The sequence below is a fragment of the Notothenia coriiceps genome, unplaced genomic scaffold, assembly GCF_000735185.1.
Source record: "Notothenia coriiceps isolate Sejong01 unplaced genomic scaffold, NC01 NC01_scaffold00028425, whole genome shotgun sequence".
Taxonomy (NCBI): domain Eukaryota; kingdom Metazoa; phylum Chordata; class Actinopteri; order Perciformes; family Nototheniidae; genus Notothenia; species Notothenia coriiceps.
In genome coordinates this window covers 101,389-121,364 of record NW_011361126.1, presented here as the reverse complement: position 1 = coordinate 121,364, position 19,976 = coordinate 101,389, and the positions used below count along the sequence as shown (strand labels likewise).

The 19,976-nt window shown below is 40.2% G+C and overlaps 4 protein-coding genes across 4 annotated transcripts in view; 1 reads left to right on the top strand and 3 right to left on the bottom strand.

The window, feature by feature from the left end:
- The window catches only part of LOC104958174 (transcription factor COE1-like), a 50,290-nt gene extending 47,209 nt beyond the window's left edge, over window positions 1-3,081 (bottom strand). The window contains exons 1-2 of the mRNA XM_010785894.1: window positions 1,809-3,081; window positions 826-982 (exon numbers count right to left, since the gene is read on the bottom strand). Of these exons, the coding sequence (XP_010784196.1) occupies window positions 826-982; window positions 1,809-1,942 (291 nt within the window). The 5' untranslated portion in view covers window positions 1,943-3,081. The remainder of the gene's footprint in view (window positions 1-825; window positions 983-1,808) is intronic.
- Window positions 3,082-8,060: 4,979 nt separating this feature from the next.
- On the bottom strand, window positions 8,061-11,275 carry LOC104958169 (interleukin-12 subunit beta-like). Its single transcript, XM_010785888.1, has 8 exons — window positions 11,024-11,275; window positions 10,324-10,411; window positions 9,981-10,232; window positions 9,732-9,837; window positions 9,169-9,419; window positions 8,896-9,068; window positions 8,624-8,748; window positions 8,061-8,278 (listed from the first exon to the last, which is right to left on the bottom strand). Exons 2-8 carry the CDS (start codon window positions 10,409-10,411, stop codon window positions 8,269-8,271), a joined length of 1,005 nt encoding a protein of 334 aa, XP_010784190.1. The 5' UTR covers window positions 11,024-11,275; the 3' UTR covers window positions 8,061-8,268.
- Window positions 11,276-13,327: 2,052 nt separating this feature from the next.
- Window positions 13,328-19,976, top strand: part of LOC104958167 (sodium/glucose cotransporter 5-like) — a 20,577-nt gene continuing 13,928 nt past the window's right edge. The window contains exon 1 of the mRNA XM_010785885.1: window positions 13,328-13,338. The gene's annotated coding sequence lies outside the window, so the exon portion shown is untranslated. The remainder of the gene's footprint in view (window positions 13,339-19,976) is intronic.
- Window positions 13,375-19,976, bottom strand: part of chtf18 (CTF18, chromosome transmission fidelity factor 18 homolog (S. cerevisiae)) — a 15,716-nt gene continuing 9,114 nt past the window's right edge. The window contains exons 13-18 of the mRNA XM_010785882.1: window positions 15,533-15,631; window positions 15,307-15,437; window positions 14,631-14,745; window positions 14,277-14,501; window positions 13,665-13,814; window positions 13,375-13,509 (exon numbers count right to left, since the gene is read on the bottom strand). Coding sequence (XP_010784184.1) covers window positions 13,375-13,509; window positions 13,665-13,814; window positions 14,277-14,501; window positions 14,631-14,745; window positions 15,307-15,437; window positions 15,533-15,631 — 855 coding nt within the window. The remainder of the gene's footprint in view (window positions 13,510-13,664; window positions 13,815-14,276; window positions 14,502-14,630; window positions 14,746-15,306; window positions 15,438-15,532; window positions 15,632-19,976) is intronic.

The window sequence follows — 19,976 nt, the reverse complement described above, 5'->3', positions numbered from 1 at the left end:
TCTTTACATGTTTTGATGAAATATAGCGTAAAACGTAATTTATCCAAAATCTGACCTTTTGAAAAAATAACTGTAATATATAGGACTCTTTTCAACTATATTTACCCAAATTAGAAACGGAAATCGTTTGAAAATATTACCACAAAGGTTAAAGATACAATAATATTATTTATATATTCAGTAAATCACATTGTGTATGGTATATAATATTAATGTGTGTTAATACTGACACACAGTAAAAGGCCATTTGAATCTAATAAACAAGTCAATACAAGAGCTGATGAATAAAACAAGCATTTAAAGTAAAAACACTCCCATTTAACGCTACTTGCAAACAGATCAATATTACGCTTGATCGACGTATCAAACACGAATATTGATGGTTTTTTTTGAAAATTAAATATTGTGTCTGACAACACCTGCAGAAATAAAGCAACCCGCTGTGCTCAACTGACATACGAAATATTAATAATAATGGCAAAAGTGTTCATTCACTTGATTTACACCTTTACGTAAATTAGTTCAACATTAACTTCGAAGTTTCTGTATTTATAAAGAAAAGTTAAGATAATCAGAAGTGTGTAAATCTTTCAGGAAACCACATCTAAAAAGCCTCCAGGACCCATGATCCCTGCTGTGTGCGTCTGGCCACTTTGTTAACACACGTCTGGTAATTTATCACTTTGACTTAACAACCAATATACTGTGTCATGCATCAGTCGATGCTCCGCTAAAATGCACGCATTACAAGTTTATTTGAAAGATTTTATTACAAACTGTCATGTAGTGTTTTGTTTTCGGTTTTTATGAAATGTTCCATCTCACCTTATCCTTCTCTACAAAGTCGATGTAGGTAGTTCTCTCTATTTCCACCGGCTGGCCCTGTCTGTCGTACAAAGCCAGGACGAAGTGAAAGAAGTTGGACTTGCGAAGATTGGAGGGCGGCTGTTTCTCGAAGTGTGCCCGAGCCAGACCCACTCCGCTGCGGAAACAAGCACAAACCAGCAGCCACCACGGAGACAGTTACAATTATTTAATTAAATTAAATTGCAACATAAATGAGATTAGCTTTAGAATATATAATCTACAATCGCCTATGTTTCAGTCACTGTCCATTATAAAAACCTTAAATAGGCTACATATATGTCATAATTTAATTAAAACATCTTTCTAATTCGCTGAAAGGCCATTTTAAGTTTAAATCAACAATCATTAAACAACGAAGTAAAAGTTTTGAGCTACAGGCCTAAAACAGTTAAAACATACCAATGTATTATTCAAACATAATTTTGACAAATAAATTGCTTTTGTGGCAGGAGGACTACTGTCAATAGAAGTGTGATATTGCATTTCTAAATTTAATAAGGAATTAGATTTGTTGGTTGAAAAAAACACTGAATTTGAACTGTAGAAATATATGAAAAAATAACCTCTGCTTACTAAAAAGAAAAGCTTAACCACCACCGAAGTAAGGTGAAAATCTTAAACTCACTCACAGCCCACCAAAGCGAATCCAAGCCTTTCATTTAAACTAAGCCGTAAAGTGCCTGGAGCTAACTGTGCTTTTCCTCAAGAAATATGCTAAACCACTCTGAGGCACACGCAGTTATTAGCCTATATTATCTTATATTTAGAGCTGAAAACTTATAAAAGCCAGCAGGAACAGTGGTTATCCAACTGTACGTCCTCTGGGAACGCGAGCTGCCCCGAGTGATGCAGCCCCTCCGTCTCTAACATCGCGGATCTGAACGCGCTCCCCGGTCTCCACGCCCCAGTGCAGCGCAGCGCCAAGGCCGCCTCAGGCTCACCTCTGGGCGGCTGTGTTGGAGTCCAGCACTCCGGCGCCCTGCATCCATGTCCGAACCGCGTTCATCCCGGCCACCATGGGCTCTTCTTTCATACTACTCCCACTCCTCTGGATGCTCTCGTGGATGCCAAACATCAAAACGCACCTTCACACCGTCGCTATCTCTCTCTCACTCTCTCTCTATCCTCCTCTCCTTTGCTCCCTCCTTTTTTGTCTTCTTCCTGCCTTCCCTCCTCTTGCGTCTGTTTGATCGCACTGTCAGAGTAGCAAAGTGGCGTGGTCTATTTCACTTGGCGTTTAGTTGCACGTGTGTTTCTCAAAGTAAACAAAAATATGCGACATGTGGAAGGAAAAGGGGAGCTGTCAGCATCCAGGGTTAGCTGCACCTCATGTCAGCGACTCCACAAGAAGAAGAGGGGGAAGCAGCAGCGGCAGCAGCGGCAGCAGCAGCAGCAGCTGTGAAGATGAACACCGTTGAGAGCGATGAAAGGGGAAGCGCAGGATGAGAGGCTGCACTGACTTGGCGGCAGTCCCCCGGATCAAGGTGCAGCTGACAGAAACACAAGCAAAATGTCACTTTTTTCCTTGCAAACAGTCCACGGTGTGAAGGAAAACCAAGGAGATGAAACACGCTTCCAAGCTCCGTCGTTTTATTTACTTCTCCTCTGTTCAGATGAATGAAAACGGGAGATTACGCGCAATTAAGAAGCAGTCCTGGGCAACAGCGTCTGTTCCACTCCTCGTCAGCTCCTGATCCGGTGCTTTGCGCTCTATTCTTCCCTGAGGGATCACTTTGGACCATCTCTGGGATGCCAAACAGGAGAGAACTAGTAGGTGAGGGAGGCGTGGTCTACAAAGCGAACGGTGACGCCCCCAAACACAGTTAATAACACGGACAATCAGCTGTCCACCAACCCAGACGAGCACGCTGCCCGCCCGCCTGCCTGCTGTCCCCGCCTCGTCCCAGCGTCCCGCCCCGGCCACTTAGCCAGAAGCTGTGCACAGATCGTATGTGTGTGTGCGCTCATGTTGTCTTGTGCATTGACAATTAACGTATATCAAACATCAGCTCAGGGGAGTACATTAGTTTAATCCACGCAGTTTGCCCACTGCGACTAAAGGGCAGAGCGGAGAGGAGCCCCGGGGTGGCGGCGCCGACATCCATCTTCTTCTGGCTGCGTTTGTCACTCGATCTGCTATGGAAAAGTGCCCGCATCTCTGTAAAACAAGACGGAACAGAATGCGATTAAATGTTTACAAGAGCATTACACAAAGTGGATATTTGTCTCATTATTATGTGACAAAAACACCAACAGAACACAAACAGTTGAGCATAGTTGCAGTGTTTTGTGCACATTTAATTTTGCTTTCTTGTGTCAAATTAATTCAACAACAAACGAGTTAGGAATTTTCCACATTGTGCATGAGTGTTTCGACGATCAAATGACTTAATTTGAGCATTTAAATGTACTTTCTCGTAAAATCGGAATCAAACGCGTTGAGCAGTCCAAGTGCTCATTCAGAGTATCAGCTCTGGCAGATTATGAGCTTAAGAAAAGTTTCAGCTCACAAAAAGCTTGGCAGTCTCTGCGAGCATTTTTTCTGTTACAGCCCGATGGTTTGAAATTAGCTTTGATTAGATGCATTACATAAATCTTGTGGGACTAAGTGCTGAATCCAACATAAATATGAGGATTACTGCTAAACTGCATGTGTCCCGCTGTCCAAAGAATTTGCAAACACTCGAAAGTAAGGGCTCAAAAACAAATAAACTAACACAAAATTTTGAAATACAACATTTGCATGGACCCTGAAACTGCATGGTGAGCTCATGAAACAGTGTTGAACCCAGGTTGCATGAGAGCATTTCTTCCCCATGCTGCCATCCGTTCTGGTTTCCCCTATCATTACAGAGTCATTTCTAAATTGTCAAATCGAATTGTCTGGGGGCCATCTGTTCATAAGTCCTGTTTGGTTCATTATAATGAAATGGAGCAAGCAGAGAGTCAGTTGTTTTATCAGGTGTGCCTCTTTGAAAATTAAGATTTTATCAGCAATTGTTGAAATCAGTTTGACACGTGCACGTTGTTTGGATCACAGATTAGTAAAGCTGCCTCAGGAAAAAGTAAAATAGTATTACAGAATACGCAAATTTGTGCAATATAAATACCATTCTGTAATTTTAAAAGTCTGAAACTTTTTTCATTTTTTTAAGCAATGATATGACATGTTTTGAATGCACATGCAGCCAACAGACTCGGATATTAGAGTCTCAGCAGTCTGATAAATGCCATAAACGGTCAAGGTTGGACACCACTCCCTTGCAATCATCTCATTATTGTCTATAGATGTTTATTTATGTCTCCTGCTGTGGGAGGGGAAATGTGAGCACCCCTCCACGTGAGCACAATATATAATAAATAGTGATAAATAAAAAGCTACTTGAGATAAAATGTCTCTCACACTTATACGCGCGCGCACACACACACACACGGTCAGAGCCATCTTTCAGCACATTTGTCTGATTGTGGCCGGCTTTCTCGCCATGATCCCGTCTGCCTTGGTCGGCATGCGGGCCAGCGCGAACACTTGAGGCCTCTGGGGTGGCATATATTTATATCCCCGAGCACCAACACATACTGTTAGCCCAAATATCACCGTGTCAGTATCCAAAAACAGAGATGTCAGATGGGGCCCGATGATCCAGCATGTTGTGATTTACTAACTCAATGGCACCCAGACTGGAAGGTTTGCTAAATATTCCCAGTCATTACGCACAGGCGGGAATGCGCACGCCATGTAAACGATGTTAAGGCGTGTGTATGTATATGACTTCCATTCAAGAGTCCACATATGGGATGGCGATTAAGATTTTCCTGCGTTATAATAGACATTTTGAAGCAAGTGATCAGAAAGGAGAGGCGCCTCTTCTAACCGCCAGATGTTCTCGTAAATCAAAAGGTTGGGCTGATGATAATAATGGCCTGATTGAATTGAAGACTCATAAAAATGACTAGTTGTAAAAAGCAGGCATATGCTTATGAGAATGGGCCTTATGTCCAACAATATGCTCTCTAGTCGACATAAAAGAAGATAAATATAGATGCTAACCGTTTAAATATGTCAACAAGATAAAAGCAGAATTTAATTTCCTTGATAACTACATCAAATACGACGTTATCATAACAGTGTGTTAAATAGTTTCTAAAGCATGCGAGGAAGTACTTTTCTGCAATTAAACTGAATGAAATATTAAGATTTTGGAATAAATCAGGGGCAAACTAAGATAAAAGTGTGTATTAGTAATACATATCAAACTGCTATAAATTATGTTTAATTTCCCCTGGCTGTACAACACATCTGTGGCACTTTCCCATGATGACCTCTCATATTTCACTTCAGGTTAATTGAAGGCCTGTCAGCCAGAAACCTCAGTCCCTGTATTTGGTGCAATGTTTCCATCTAGTGGCCTTAATATGACATTGCACGATTATAAATAAAACATGTAGTGTCCAAGTTAAATCACTATTGTCAAATGTAGCACTTGCATAGTAAGTGGAATGCATTTAAATGCCATCTGTCCAAGTTTCTCTGCAACCATTAACTAACATGGTTAATACATGTGGACAAGGTCTATGAAAAAGAGTATTCAAGTTGTATTATATTTAATATTGTAGGCAACATCTGAGGATGAACCTTTAGAATAAATCATGTAGATTCAGTCTAAATCTGTTGTTGTCTGAAGGGGATTACCAACTCCACTTCAATTTCTTCAATTTATTTTCTTTCTAAATGGAAACAAGTCTTTGTTTTGAGGGAAATGATGGGAAGGAATGTACAGTTTTTGTAGGAAAAAGTTACCAATGTAATACCCTTTGAAGACAGAGGTGAACTTCTCCATTTGCTTTAGAAAGCTCAGATATGTGTCTAATTTCAAAATGACTACAACATAGGCTTTCTTTGTCCTTACCTAAAAGTCAAAACAAATAACGTCAAATGGCTTTAGCAACTCTGCTGCCGACTGCTCCCCAGTTTCATGTTCCAGAAACGATTTTAGCCACACAACTACACTTCAGCAAAGAGAGTTAAACAATGTTTCATAGGTGGCGACAAAGGACTGAGAATCCATTGACTATTAATATGCTGGGTTAATGGCTGCGTTAAAACAATAAAACACTTTGATTACATTTGTACCCTTTGACGTCCTTTAATCTGAGACACACTGTGGTTTGTTCCAGTGAAATCATGTGAGACATGCGAAACAATACATCATTATAGTGAGACTGAAGCCAAGGTCACGGCTGACTCATCAGAACTCATAATGTATTAATTGCCTTTATGGCTGTTTCAGTTTTAGCTTTTTAGCACAGTACAACATAACCACTTCCTCCATTATTTTACATGGCTAGCTTTGTCTCGAAATTGTGCTCATGTAAATATGTGGGTCTTATAATGTAGATTATCCAATTAAACATATAGCTGAAACAATTGTTTTAAGTAATATTTAAAGCAAAAATTCCAAGCTGGTTTTGTAAGATTTTGATTTGATACATTTTATGTATAAAATATAATAACCTTAATATTTTAGCATGATAGACTCTATGCATTACATTAATGCATACAATGTACAACAATATCAATATATAGTTTTCTTTTCTTATTACTGCCTTATTTTTATTCCATATTTTATTCCATTCTACTGTTATATTTAACTATATTTTTAATATTTGTTTCTAGTTCTCTATCTGTGTTTTCATTTTTGTTTTACTTTTATGAATGCACCACGACACCTAGTCAAATTCCTCGTAAGTGTAACCTAAATCTGTTTCTGATTTGATTTTTATCTTAAGGTTTTGGACTCTTGGGTAAAAAAATAACTCATATGTCCCTTTGGGTTTTGGCAAACTGAAATAGGAATATTTCACTATTTTCTGACAATTTACGGAGAAAATGATTACCGGTTTAATTGACAAAACAAGGATGAAACCATAATGAAAATACAGTAATTGTTATTTGCAGCTTTACTGGATATCCATTAGTTCATTTCAAAAGACAACATGAAGCTGGATGACCTTACAATGATCAGCTCTATCATGTAATTTGAAAAAACGAGATTTATTAATGGACACACTGATACAGAAGATCTAATGTAATGTCACGTTGAATAGTGCCATAGGGCGTGCATTACAGCAGTATCAGTATGTTCTTCCCCTATATCATTCATTGGGAACTGGAAAATGTGTCATGTGCTCTCTGTAACATTAAACCAACAATAAAAAACCTTCTGGGAAAAGGTCAGGAGTGTTGGGTTAAACCTGCAGTATGTCGGCCCCTGACTGTGCTTACATCACTTAACCTCTTCTGCTTTCGCTGAAGGGGAAGTGAAGGTTTACCACTATGACTTGGAAGAGATTCTCACTCTTCAGTAGGTGTGGTGTTGTTTGTTTGGGCATTTCCAGCACGTGATGTGGTGTTTTGGGAATATACAAATCTGTGTAATCACTTTGCTAAATAAACACTGGATTTGAAGGTTACTTGGATCTGCTGTGTAAAAAGACACCATCTTGTCCACAATGTACATAGGATTTAAGGTGAAAAAAGTCTAAAGATCTTTAAATATCTGCTTTGAGAGATGCAATAACACATTTCCTATCCTGTGTTTGCCTGGTATATTTATTTTTTCTTCTGAATTATATGACATTATGTGATTAGTATGATTATAAAAGAACAGAATGCAGTTTGTCTTAGTTTAAATTCCCTTTGCCTTACAACCTGTCCTGATGCAATGTAAAACTCGATTTACTACATAACTAAAGTGTTTAATGATGCAAAACAGATAGAGAAGGACGGAGAGCAACAGAGAGATGGGAAGAGAACATAACACAAACTACATGTGTCACTTGGCAAGCAAAGGAGGAAATACCACACGTGCCACATCTCCTTCCAAAGAACCTTTGTGAGAAGGAGAGTTTCGTCTAAAAGCCACACTCACCTAACTGGTTAGGGGAAAACCATGAACAGCTTTTTCAGTCAAATAGAAAAAACTATTGATGCTTCTGTTCTCTACTAACAAGGTACAAGGTTAGGTGTCAAGAGTGTAAAGAATGATACTTTGGAAAAACAATGTAAAAAATTCCAATAAAGACTCTAGTTAAGGTCAAATATCACTTCTGCTAATAGAGAATAATGCTGCTGATTGTAACTGTGAAATAAATGAAAATCCAATATTCAGCAAAATGATACACAAGACACATTTGTTTGCATTAAATTAAAAGATTTTATTTGTGTACTCATCAGTTAAAATATTATAAACTACAGGATAAATTATTAGATAAATAGAAATTAAATTAAATTAAAAAGCATAACAAACATTCAATGATATGTCCAGTTTCGGAGATTCTCTTTTCCTGTTGAGCTCAGGGTTTGTTTTTCTTGCGTTTGTTGTTCTTGTTCTTCCTGCCTCAACTCATTCTGTAATGTTAAACAAAATATAAGGAAATTAGTTCTGAAGAAGGCAAGCAAAATCATCTAATTGAGTTCTCTGTAAAGTAACAATTAAAACCTTGTCTACATCATGCAAGCTCCTGAGATCTAGATTGATGCCGTTGAGGTTACCATCTCAAACTATTGCAATAAGGAGAACATACATTAATTATACTCTCTCACAAATTATCCCCATCTTGTGGCTTTGATGCAAATATGTCTGTATACAAAATGATAGAAGCAGGGGGAAGTCAGGTGACAAGCAACAAATTAAATTACTGAGGTTAATTAGTCATCCTGAACCCCCACTTGCCACCACTGGGAGGCACTGACCTGATGTGGCTCCACTCGCTCCATGGTGAGTCACAGAGCGCATCTTTAGCCCGGACACAGACCACCTTAGTCCTACGTTGAGTGACCCTAAACTGACAAACGTCTGAAGAGTTGAATGTCAATGTCTGAGAAATAAAAATAAGTTATATTAAGTAATTTTTTGATTTGTGGGATTTTCTGTCATTTGACATAACATTTTTATTTTGTGAGATTCATTTTTTTTTTAACTTTAATTCCATTTTAAATAGCGGATTTCAGTTGTTGTGTCTTACCTCAGTTGATTTTGTGTTTCCGCACAGGTCCTTGCATCTTTCGCATCCTCGCCTGAGCTGGGCAATCTCGAAGCTAAGAGGGAAGTAGGAGTAGGGACTGCTCCAGGAGCTCGGGTAACTCCACTGTATCGTAGTATTGTTTACTCTACTGATTTCCACCTTGTCAGGTTTTACTATAGAGATGAAAAACAAAGACAGAATCAGAAAACAAATAAAAACAGAGAAAGGGGACCGCTACAGGAAAACAACAAAACATCTCCAGGTCACACACACCTATCTCTGACAGGAGAAAGCGTTTGGAGTAGTTATCCAAATAGAAGTACTTCCTCCACACGTAGACAGTGATGTCGATATGCTGGCTCTCCTCAGTGAAGGGGCAGTGCTGCTCATCCCGGCACGAGATCTTCCTTTTTCTTTTCTTTTTTTTGTCCACTGAACAAATTAAGTTACTCTGACCTGAGGAGCACGTCCAACGGCGACCGCTTTTATCCACAGAACACTGGGTTTCATAGTTGTCAGAAACACTGCAAAATATATATTTTTATTGACAAGACTTTGATATTCATGTCAATAACATGAGTCAACATAATTTATAGACAAAAAGGCTGAGTAGCAAAACAGCATTCGGGAACTTCTAGAGCTGTGTTATTTATTTTAATTAAAATCTGATTGCAATGATCCATGCATGACATGTTAAAGAAGTACTTTGTTATGTTTCCTTTCACAAGGAGGTATTTATGCATGTCACTGTGTAGTCTCAGCTCTGGCATGAGTCTGAACATTATGTTATTATTGGAGAGAGAAACAGAAAACATTTCAGCAGCTAGTGAGCTTACCGTCGAGCTTTGATAAATGCTACTTTGCCACCAAGACCAGTGAGTTTGGGCCAAGAGCAGAGGAACTCTCCGTTGTAATTTGTAGCGGAGCAATTCAAATTCTCATCTAATAGTGGAAGAAACATAAACATGCAGAAATGGGAACACACAAAAAAAGAGAAGCAATTCATCAGTTGAAATCCTTTAAAAGTTCCCCAAATCGTGCTGCTGTTTAACTGTGACATTGCAATATTTCAAATAACACTCCACCTCTTCTCCGGTTAGTTTCATTGTCTTGGATCAGGACAACAGTGTGATTGAGGAGCGATCCATCCTTGCTGTGGCAGGTGAAGTTGCCCCCTAAGCTTTCCTCCAGCATATAGGTGTTTCCTTTCTGTTCTTTTTCATTTCCGTCCTTTCTCCAAAAAATATCCTCGATCTTGGCGTCTTTCCTCACAAGCTCCGCTGGCTGCTCCATGCACCTCAGGGGCATCTGGTCCCATGGTGCCTCCACGACCAAAACTACAGGAGGACGCAGGAGTTAAATGAGGTTATGGAAGAACTATTTGAACGTGGAGTGAGGATAATGTGTTTTCAAAGAGATCAAACTTACTGTGGGGCAGCAGAGTCCAGTGGCCAGTTGGATTTTGATGACTGACTTGCAGAAATACACACACCATAGTCAAAACAAATAACTTCATCTGAATAACAAGGAGACAGAAAGGGAGAAGGTGAGGTCTAAATACATACTACCTAAAAAAACATTACATCTTGAGTTAATGGCACAAAATGCCATAAATTGACCATGTTAGCATTATGTAAAAATCGAAGGAAATACATTTGACAATACAAAACCATGAACATTATCTAAAATAATAGAAAATATAAGGATAAATAAAAACAAAATAACAAGGAAACATTGCTTAATCGCAATAACCAAACATAAAGCAATATGATGCTTAACATTCCCTCATTACAACATCACTCAAATTTGCCTCAATATAGTCAAAATCTAAAACACATATTTAAATATATACAGTCTATGATTTAAACTCACTATACCATACCAAAGTTACTAAGAGCCACTGGCTATGTTTGTATTAATGAAAATGCAGTTGGCATGTTCATAAAACATAAAATCAGGAATCAATTTAAAATATGTCTATATGTCAATTTATAGTTTCAACATGTTACTTAGTTATTTAAAACCCTAAAGCTACACATTGTTCAATGACTAACCTATCTTTATGGATTCATCTCAATATTTTTCTAAAATAAAGTTAAACAAATAACAAATCAGTCAGATATATTACCTTTGCATTAGTCTCTCCGATTCTGCCATTCTGACGGACTTTTATGTCTTAACGCATGCTGACGTTTCAGAAGAGACAAACCCATTTCCCGTCCAGAATAAAAAATTCCAGAATAACGTCGCTTTCCATCAGCCAGGCATGAACAGAGGAAGCCATGCGCACTCCCACTGCCACACTTCACTTCACTTCTTTTGTGACCTTTTGTATTCCTGTACATTATTTACAGGAATACACACATTCTTATTATTATAAGGTTTTCACGGCTATTTGTCCCCTTTAGCAGCATATTAACGCTGTTTGCTAGCTGTAGCGATGCTATTAAGTGCAGTGCCTGTTTGTTTACCTTCAGGCTTGGCATGTAATACATTTCACTTTCATTTTGTCATAGCCTTTGTTACACTGACATCCGTGGGCAGGTTGACGTAACACTAGTTGAAAACAATAGCCTTAACCACAGCTTATTTGACATGGCTAACGGTACACTTTTTTCTCATGACAGTTTCAAAGTGTAACATTTAATGTATTTTACAAAGACACAACATTACACAAAGATGAACATTTGCACAGTACAGTTATGAATGCTCCATAATAATCTTAATTTAATGTAACAACCTCACGAAAACAGCTAGCTTGTTTCATGACATGTGGAAAGGGAGACTAACGCTACGTGCACATTACTAATCAATATTGAAATGAGGATGTATAATAAAGGTTATAGAATAGTTTCATGCTGGGGGTTAGTTGGACCAGCATTGCAGGACATCTTTATATAGAAAAGATAAAATACCTTCCTTCGTGTTTTCTGACATTACTTTTGACGTGAAAAGTGTGGCGTTATCCCAGGACCCACTGGGCCTGTGATTGATCGTGCACTGCAGACCTGCAGCGAGATTAAATTACACTTCCGGCCAAACCCTTCAGAATAAAAGGGTAAAACAAACCCCTACAAACGATAGATGTAATCTTATTACAGACACATGCATTCCGTCTACCTATGTTGTAAATGTATTATCTTTTCGATTTACACACGGCATCTAATTGCACGTCTGTCCGTCCTGGGAGAGGGATCCCTCCTCTGTTGATCTCCCTGAGGTTTCTCCCATTTTTCTCTTTAAACTGTGGGTTTTTCGCCGGAAGTTTTTCCTTGTACGATGTGAGGGTCTAAGGACAGAGGGTGTCGTATTGTCATACTGATATTCTGTACAAACTGTGAAGTCCACTGAGACAAATGTAACATTTGTGATATTGGGCTATATAAATAAACATTGATTGATTGAAGTTACTTACACAATCAGCCCTAGAGTCTTGGATATATACAAGCATTCAAAGATATCAGTGCAAATATTACTGCAAATCTAGGAGTGACTTAATTCACATTTGGTCAGAGCATTGAGAACTACACACTACAAACCTGAGATTGAAGTTCCACATGAAAGCACCTAATATGTGTATGTTTTAATTATCTTTTATCTCCAAAAGCGCAGATTAAAATAAATAAAGTTCAAGCTGTTCTATTTTCCTCTGAATGTCTCTCCCCACTCATAGCCTCAGAAACCTGGCCACGTTCATAATTCTGCCGTCAGTCAGACCAATCAACAAGAGTGTCCAAAAAACAAAAAAGCCATCCAACCAAATAAGCCTGTTAGCACTGGGGGGCGTGCATCAGCTGCTGTCTGTGATGTTTGTAATGTTTATATCCACAACTGTGTTCCAATTCATTATCCATGAGGACTCAGAGGGAGGCGTTGTGGTGAGCCAGAGACGGCAGGTAGAGAAAGGTGTAGATCAGGAGGAGCACCAGCAGAGCTAGCACCAGAGGCAGGCACCAGTCGCTGGTGAATATCACACTGTCACAGCGCGCCTGCAGGAAGGAGCCCCTTGCGGCCCCCAGCTGCTCCCGGCCCGGGGTCGGCATGGTCGAGAAACACGGCTTGTTATTTCATTCTACGACCAGCATTACTCCTGTCCTCGGCGGGAATATCAAGATGAAGAAAAGTCTCCAATAGTTAAAGTTTGAACCAAAGTGTGCTGAGTTCTGCTCCTCCCGACACTTCTGACTGTCATCCGACTGACCTGACTGTTCTTCTAGACTTGTTTTCTTCTAAATCGTCCGCTCTAATAGGTCAGACCTTTAAGCATCCTTTCATCTGATTGTCCAGCAGCTTCCTACACTGCACCCCCACCACTACCATCAAACACACACCAGGTGTTGGGTGGGGATTACTCTCTAAGCCTCCATGCAGAGAACCACAGTGTGGACAAGAGCAGTGACCTTCAACACCCCAGGATCACATACCTACCCTGCAGGTGTGTGTGTGTGTGTGTGTGTGTGTGTGTGTGTGTGTGTGTACTCACGGCTCCAGCATGTATGTGTACTGCCCCTCTGGTGTGCGGTCCTGCCTGTATGAGAGGTTGTATGCCAGCATTGTGTTGATGAGCTCTCGCATCTGCTCTTTCTCTCTGCTGCTGAACAGCTGCGGATTCACCTGGAAGAAAGAAACACAGGATTTAAGAGTTGACGCAGTCCCTGGACGTTTTAGTGATGTCTTTCTCAAGGGTCCACAGGTGACACATACTGCAATAAGATCCCAGTTCCTGCAGTTCCACACATTAACAGGTTTACTGTGTTTGGTTTACTTACAGGCCGTAGTTTGGGACAGATGATGTCGAGGAGCAGTGTGAGGATATCAAGAGACAGACTGAGCTGGCTGATCCTCGTTCTGATGCATGGTGGGATGTCGGCCATCATGGTGGACAGAGCGTTCTTGCTACCGAGGAGCCGCGAAGAGGCCTGGAGAGGACACAATAATAACAAAAATGGTTATAAAAGTAGACCACCCTGCCTAAAACATCTAATATATCTGTTCCCATATTACAAAGCTTCATTCAAAATGTTGACATCCATTTTCAAGTCAATGCTGCACTGCTTTAAAAATAATGACAATAATGTTTTGACGGTCTAAAATTCAGTTTCCTTTTTAGAAATTAGGCTACTCTAATTTATATTCTTAAAGTTATATCCTATCTCTAGATTTAAAAGTCCAGCTCCGTGTGATTGCTTCTCTGATCCAAACATTTCAAACTGACTTACTCCAGAGCGTTAGAGAGTTGATTAAATAAAAAAAAAGGACTTAGTTATTTAAAAAATAACCTTTTAGTTATCTTCATAGAATATTTGCGATTTCATCAGTTTTTCTATTTGAAACAACCTTAGTTATAATGCTACAGAAAGGTACATGTAGTGCATCGTTACCTCGTGCTGGCTGTGTGGATAGCTTATACGGGGCACATGTGTGTTGGCAAACAGGAAGTGGAAGGTGACGGACAGGAAGGGCAGATATCTCATCAGAGAGAAGTTCTGCCCCTGCAGAATCACCTGGTTCAACCTGTCTGAGAACGACAGCCACTCCAGACCCTCACATACACACTGCATGTTGGGGTCCCGCACACGCATCGACAGATAATTATCATACAGACCCTGTGGAAACAAATATATAAAACATCATAATGTGGTGGTTTAAAACGTTCATTTATAGCCTCTCTTATTGTACAGTATTTAACATCTGAGAGTAAATCAACGGTTTGTGTTTGGATGCGTGTTCCTTACCTGGGACACCTTCTCATACTCTCCGCTTGAATAAGCCAGACTTAAAATGTGCTGAAACCTCTGAGCTCCTTCCCCTGAGCCCGAGGCCTCGTCAAACCCCTCACCAATACGTTTCCTGAAAGAACAACATGTGAATATTAAGCCAGCATCTGGTTAGTTAGGATCAGGGAGAGTTAACAGAAAATATCATTTTAATTTAAAGAGTTGATATTTGCCTACACTGCCTTTTCATTGTATGTCTATTTATAAAGTAAAGACAATAATGCCTGACAATATCTTTACACAAAACTTAGATCTGCATAGTCAACAGAGAATGGATGATGGGATTCCCACGGTTAAAAGTGCAATGATTTATCTGTTTGTTAATTAGAAAAATTCATAAATGCGAGTTTTTCTTTAAAATCGCATTCAACAAATATGAGTTTTTGAAAAAATTAAATAGACTTTTCAAGACCTGACAAATTAAGCATCCAATTTCCCAGTCGGTAAACAAGGAAACAAAACCCCGCAACTTTATGGATGCAACTTTACTGAACAATGCATGGACTATGACATCATTGTAATGAGGTTAAAACAGCATGCACATTGCTTACTTCACGTCATGCACTCAAAATACAGAAAGCTTTTATAATTTCATCACAAACTCCAAGGAAAGCTCTGGCAGGACATGCTGTACCGCTTTGGCCGCTGCAGCTGGAAGATGCCCTGCCACAGATGGAACAGGCCTTTGTTCTGGTCCTTCTGCCCCACAGACACACACTGGATGGTCTTCGTGTCCACTCGCTTGTGGCCGCGGCCGTGGAGGAACTGTGCCGACAAGAAAACATTTAGTGATCATAATTACACAGGATATTAATGATCATGCGACAAACGCACTTCTACTCAACAGTGCTGCCTCCCACCTGCAGCGTGTTGATGCAAGACCTGATGTCGTTGTCCGTCTTCTCACACAGCGACAGCAGAGTTGCTGTGTCCGTCTTCATCCCCTGCTTTCGTGAGATCTGTAAAATAAAAAATGCGACTGTTGGTGTGTTCTGCAATGTTCTTGTACTCCTGTGTGTGTGTGTGTGTGTGTGTGTGTGTGTGTGTGTGTGTGTGTGTGTGTGTGTGTGTGTGTGTGTGTGTGTGTGTGTGTGTGTGTGTGTGTGTGTGTGCGTGACGTGTGAGTGTGAGTGAGAGTAACAAGAGCTATATTCAGAGCTCTGCTGCCTTGGCTACAATCTTTCATCATTGCTGTTGTATGATTGGTGTTTAGCTACGGTATTTAGCGTCTACAGCACCTCCGCTTTTAGGGTTGACGTAGACCCAACTCCAACAAGCTGTTTAGGACAGAGAGTGAATACCGGTGAATACATACTATACAGAGATGCTGTATGAGAAGCCAATGTGAGTTTGGAAGATTGCACAGTATAAATCTATTTTAGTATACCTCAACAATGGAATTATGATCAGTAGAAATGGCCATGACATGGGACCTTTAAATAATTATTACAGCATAACATTAAAAGTCCATTTCAAACCCTATCCCTGATGTTTTCCAACCAAATACGGTTGAACTTACACTTCCCCATATTTATTTGTAAGTAGATTCGAAGAGACATGAGTTTCTGACTGCACGCAAGCTGAAGCTTGGTTGCTAGGTTACTAGCTGGGTGTTCTCCGATAAGGCGCCGGGGGAAACAAAGTTAGTGATTACTGGTTCCATGACTTGAATTCAATTTTTTGTATTTTGAATTGTTAAATGATACTTATTGGTGGATTCTATTGACCCATCAGTTATCCAAATATATCACCAAATTGTGAAATCAGCCTGAAATGGCTGGTGAGGAATATCTAATATCCTACGCATAAATGTCCCGTTCACCTATTTTTAACAAGATAACTGAAAACGACTATGTGAAAGATGGTTAGAAAGATGGTTAAGATAGTCTATTACATACGCATTCAAAATAGAAAGGCTAGCTTGAGTCATGTTGAATGAAAGGATCAAATAATTATTTTCAGATTCTAAAATGCTCCTGGAGATGCTGCTATTCAACATTATTTACAGAGTTATGCAACAGTGACTAAAGGGTCAGACAGGCCGCGGAGATTATCAGACTACCCATCTCTGCTCAGGCGCAATCCAGAAAATCCATTGACATAGCTCCACATCCATCAATCTGTTGTTCTGGGAGTGTTGTCTTTTTTTTCAATCTCTGGCAGCCCTTGTCTCATTTCTCTGTTTTGCACTTGCATGTGGTGGAGTTAACCGCATGCGCAAACACTGATTTTCATGCTAGTTTATACTGTCTTTCATGTCCCTCCCAAAGAAAGGAGTATAAAAATAAGCTGAAAATAGAAAACCATCCCTTGCTAACCGCAGAAACTGTAATGAATTCTACATTTCACATTTACAACTTTTCTAACAATTAGGACGCTTTCACACGGAGTACTTTTCCAGGAATCGTTAACGTAGTCCTGGGATTTTCGCGTTCACGCACAAAAAGAATCTGAAACTAGACTTTTTCTTTTCGGAACTTTCCCCGCCCCTTTCATGGTTGTACTTTCCTGCGGGAGAAAAAGGTTCAATTCTGATTGGCTGGGCGAATGGCATCACACCCGTAAAATTCAGAAAGTTTGTGAGCCGCCATGTATTTGCTGCATTAGCATTATAGGCATTAGCCCGCGGCAACACGGAGAGAAGAACTAACTGCATTAAAAAATGCAAACAATGTAGGCACCCTTTCACACAGCTATGTTTCCAGGATAGTTCCCGGAAATCTTTAGTTGCAGAATATATAGTTACTAGCTAGGATAACGTCCCCTGAGGAGGATTAGGCAAATGAAGCCGCCTGGCGTCAATTCTTCTTCTCTTCTGCTTGGGTTTCTGCAGGCGCAAACAACTTCACGGCGTATATGCCGCCCAGAAGTCCCGGCCGGGAAGTCCCCGGTTCGGGACTGGCTTCAGTAGAAGACTGCGGGAGTCTTCCCGCTCTTCTACTGAGCCTTATCCCGAGTACATCACATCTGAGCGCCGACACGTTCCTATCACTCCACCGCTCCATGTTTCTTTGTGTTGCAGATAAGTTAGCATTATGGACGTGGTATTTTCCTCCATATGTTTAAGCTAATGCTTCACATGAATCAATATTGTATCAAAGTCATAATATGGGATCTAGTGCAATATAATACAGAAAGCACAATATTTGCCAAGAATAATATAATAAGTATTGGAAGAGCTAACAGATATCTCGTCCTAAAATCGTTTTACAGAATTAAAAAACATATTTTCTTGGTACAGATCCTCTTAAAAATCACTACCATGGTCATTTCAATATTTCCCCTTTTTTAAAGTATCTAATTCCTATTTCCAAAAATCGCAATATTATAACCCAATGATACTTTCTTTTTTTTCAAGTGATGGAGCCCTATTTTGAACGCAATGCATAAGATAATGGAAATAGCACCTTTCCACTATTATACTTCTATACTATTACATTCAAATAAATGGTAATAATTGTTTTTTTGATCAGTCAGTGTAATGTGATTATTTGAACCAGAACATTATGAACTACATCACCGTGGCATTACATTATACTGCCGCACCCCACCACTCATTATCAGGGTGGCAATGTTTTTCTTCGGTTACTGCACTCTCACATGTGCCCTTTTCTAACTGCTGTGAGGAGGATATTGTTGATGAAATCAAAATGTGAGCTATATTGGCCTGAATATTACAACTGTATTAGTCAATTTGGCTGGGTCGTGTCAATTATGTTGACCACCCGGCGACAGAATGTTTGTGGAGACCTTGCCAAACATTTTCAACCGAGCACTGGCACCATAAAACTAACTTGTACACATTTGGACCACACACGTACATACACCCTCGTGCGAAAACGTCCATATGCCACCCCACAGTCTCTACTCTGCCAGCAGGTGGAGAGAGATGAGAGGGACAGAAGGGAGAGATGACTGGCCATGGTGTTTCCTTCTGGTCATAGAGAGTGACTTCATGAGGGAAGAGGTGGAGGAGAGGTGGAAAGGTTTTTCATGTGCCGTTCACAAGAGCCCACTAGCACCAGCACTACAACTTTCAGTATTGTGTTTCATGTGTGATGTGGTTTCCCCTCTGAAGAGCTTCTGTGGTAATGAGCAGCAGGGAAGTGGTGGTTTCTACAAAAGCCCTTAGACTACCTCCCACATTAAGCGCTCTCATATTTAATTTGCATTACCTAGATTTTCTAGTTGTTCCTATTAAGGCCCGCAGTCTGACATTTAAACAACATGAAGAAGGGACAAAAAATATGTTGGTTTTCGTCTGTTTGATTTTAAACACGTGTTTTTTTATTATAAACACATTCACAGTTTCGTACGCTAACCGCCCCGCTGTTCTTTATCTCTCTTATCATAGGGATCGTGTTCCCGAGTGGGCTTACAGCCAGAGTGAGCCCGGTCCGACAGATCCAGCTGTGCACTTCATCCTGGAGCTGCTCAGGAAAGAGAGTTATCACGTGTTAATCGCACTGGCAGGGAGAACTATGGAGAGTTCGTCATCAAGGACCCAGATGAGGTGGCCGGCTTGTGGGGAGCCAGGAAGTGTAAACCATGAACTACGATAGCCTGAGCAGGGCTCAATCAGGTATGGAAGACACTCACACTGAATGTGTTTGATTCTTTGGTATCTGTCCGGTAAAAGTGGTGTATCACTTCCCTCCTGTTCCTGCTCTTTAACTTCTCCTCTGTGGGACAGCAAATGCCAGTTGAGCACATCACTATGATTGACCTGACAGACTCCATATTTCACATATAAAATGCTAGCGTATGCAATATCTTAACGAGCGCACAAGCTCAGTTGAATGGGTCTATTTACTGAGGCCATCAATTACATAAAAAACGATTTACAATAGCCATGGTGGTTATATATGAATCCACAGCACACTTGGAAAATAGCATTAGGTACGTAGGTTGGAATCACAGCTTTGTATCACAGGTGGACGCCCCCCCCTCTGAAACGCAGGCCTGATGAGTAAACTTGCGTAATCTCTCCACAAAAGAGAAGTGTAGGCGTTGTAGTGCACATTGGACGTAGGAAAAAGATGAGCCTTGTGGGACTAGCTTCTGGCTCTCAGGGCCATCGGATGAGCCGGAGTGTGTTCTCTGCTTCATTGACAGAGGATGAAAATTGCAGCTTCTCCATATATTCGAGAAGGACAAGTTAGTACCTTTCCAGGCTCTGCAGGAGAGGAGACCTGCTACTTACCAATAGGGATATTTACGGAGTAACTGGAGTGGATACTTTTAAATAATTTTCAACGCTGTTAATGGGGAACACTCCAGACCAGACTTGCAATCTTCGTATAC

Coding starts and splice junctions, on each gene's coding strand:
- LOC104958169 (XM_010785888.1), bottom strand. CDS start 10,411: ATGAAGTTATTTGTTTTGACTATGGTGTGTGTATTTCTGCAAGTCAGT. Junction 9,838..9,980: donor TGAAACTAACCGGAGAAGAG/GTGGAGTGTTAT, acceptor TTCCACTATTAG/ATGAGAATTTGAATTGCTCC. Junction 9,420..9,731: donor GCATTTATCAAAGCTCGACG/GTAAGCTCACTA, acceptor TATATTTTGCAG/TGTTTCTGACAACTATGAAA.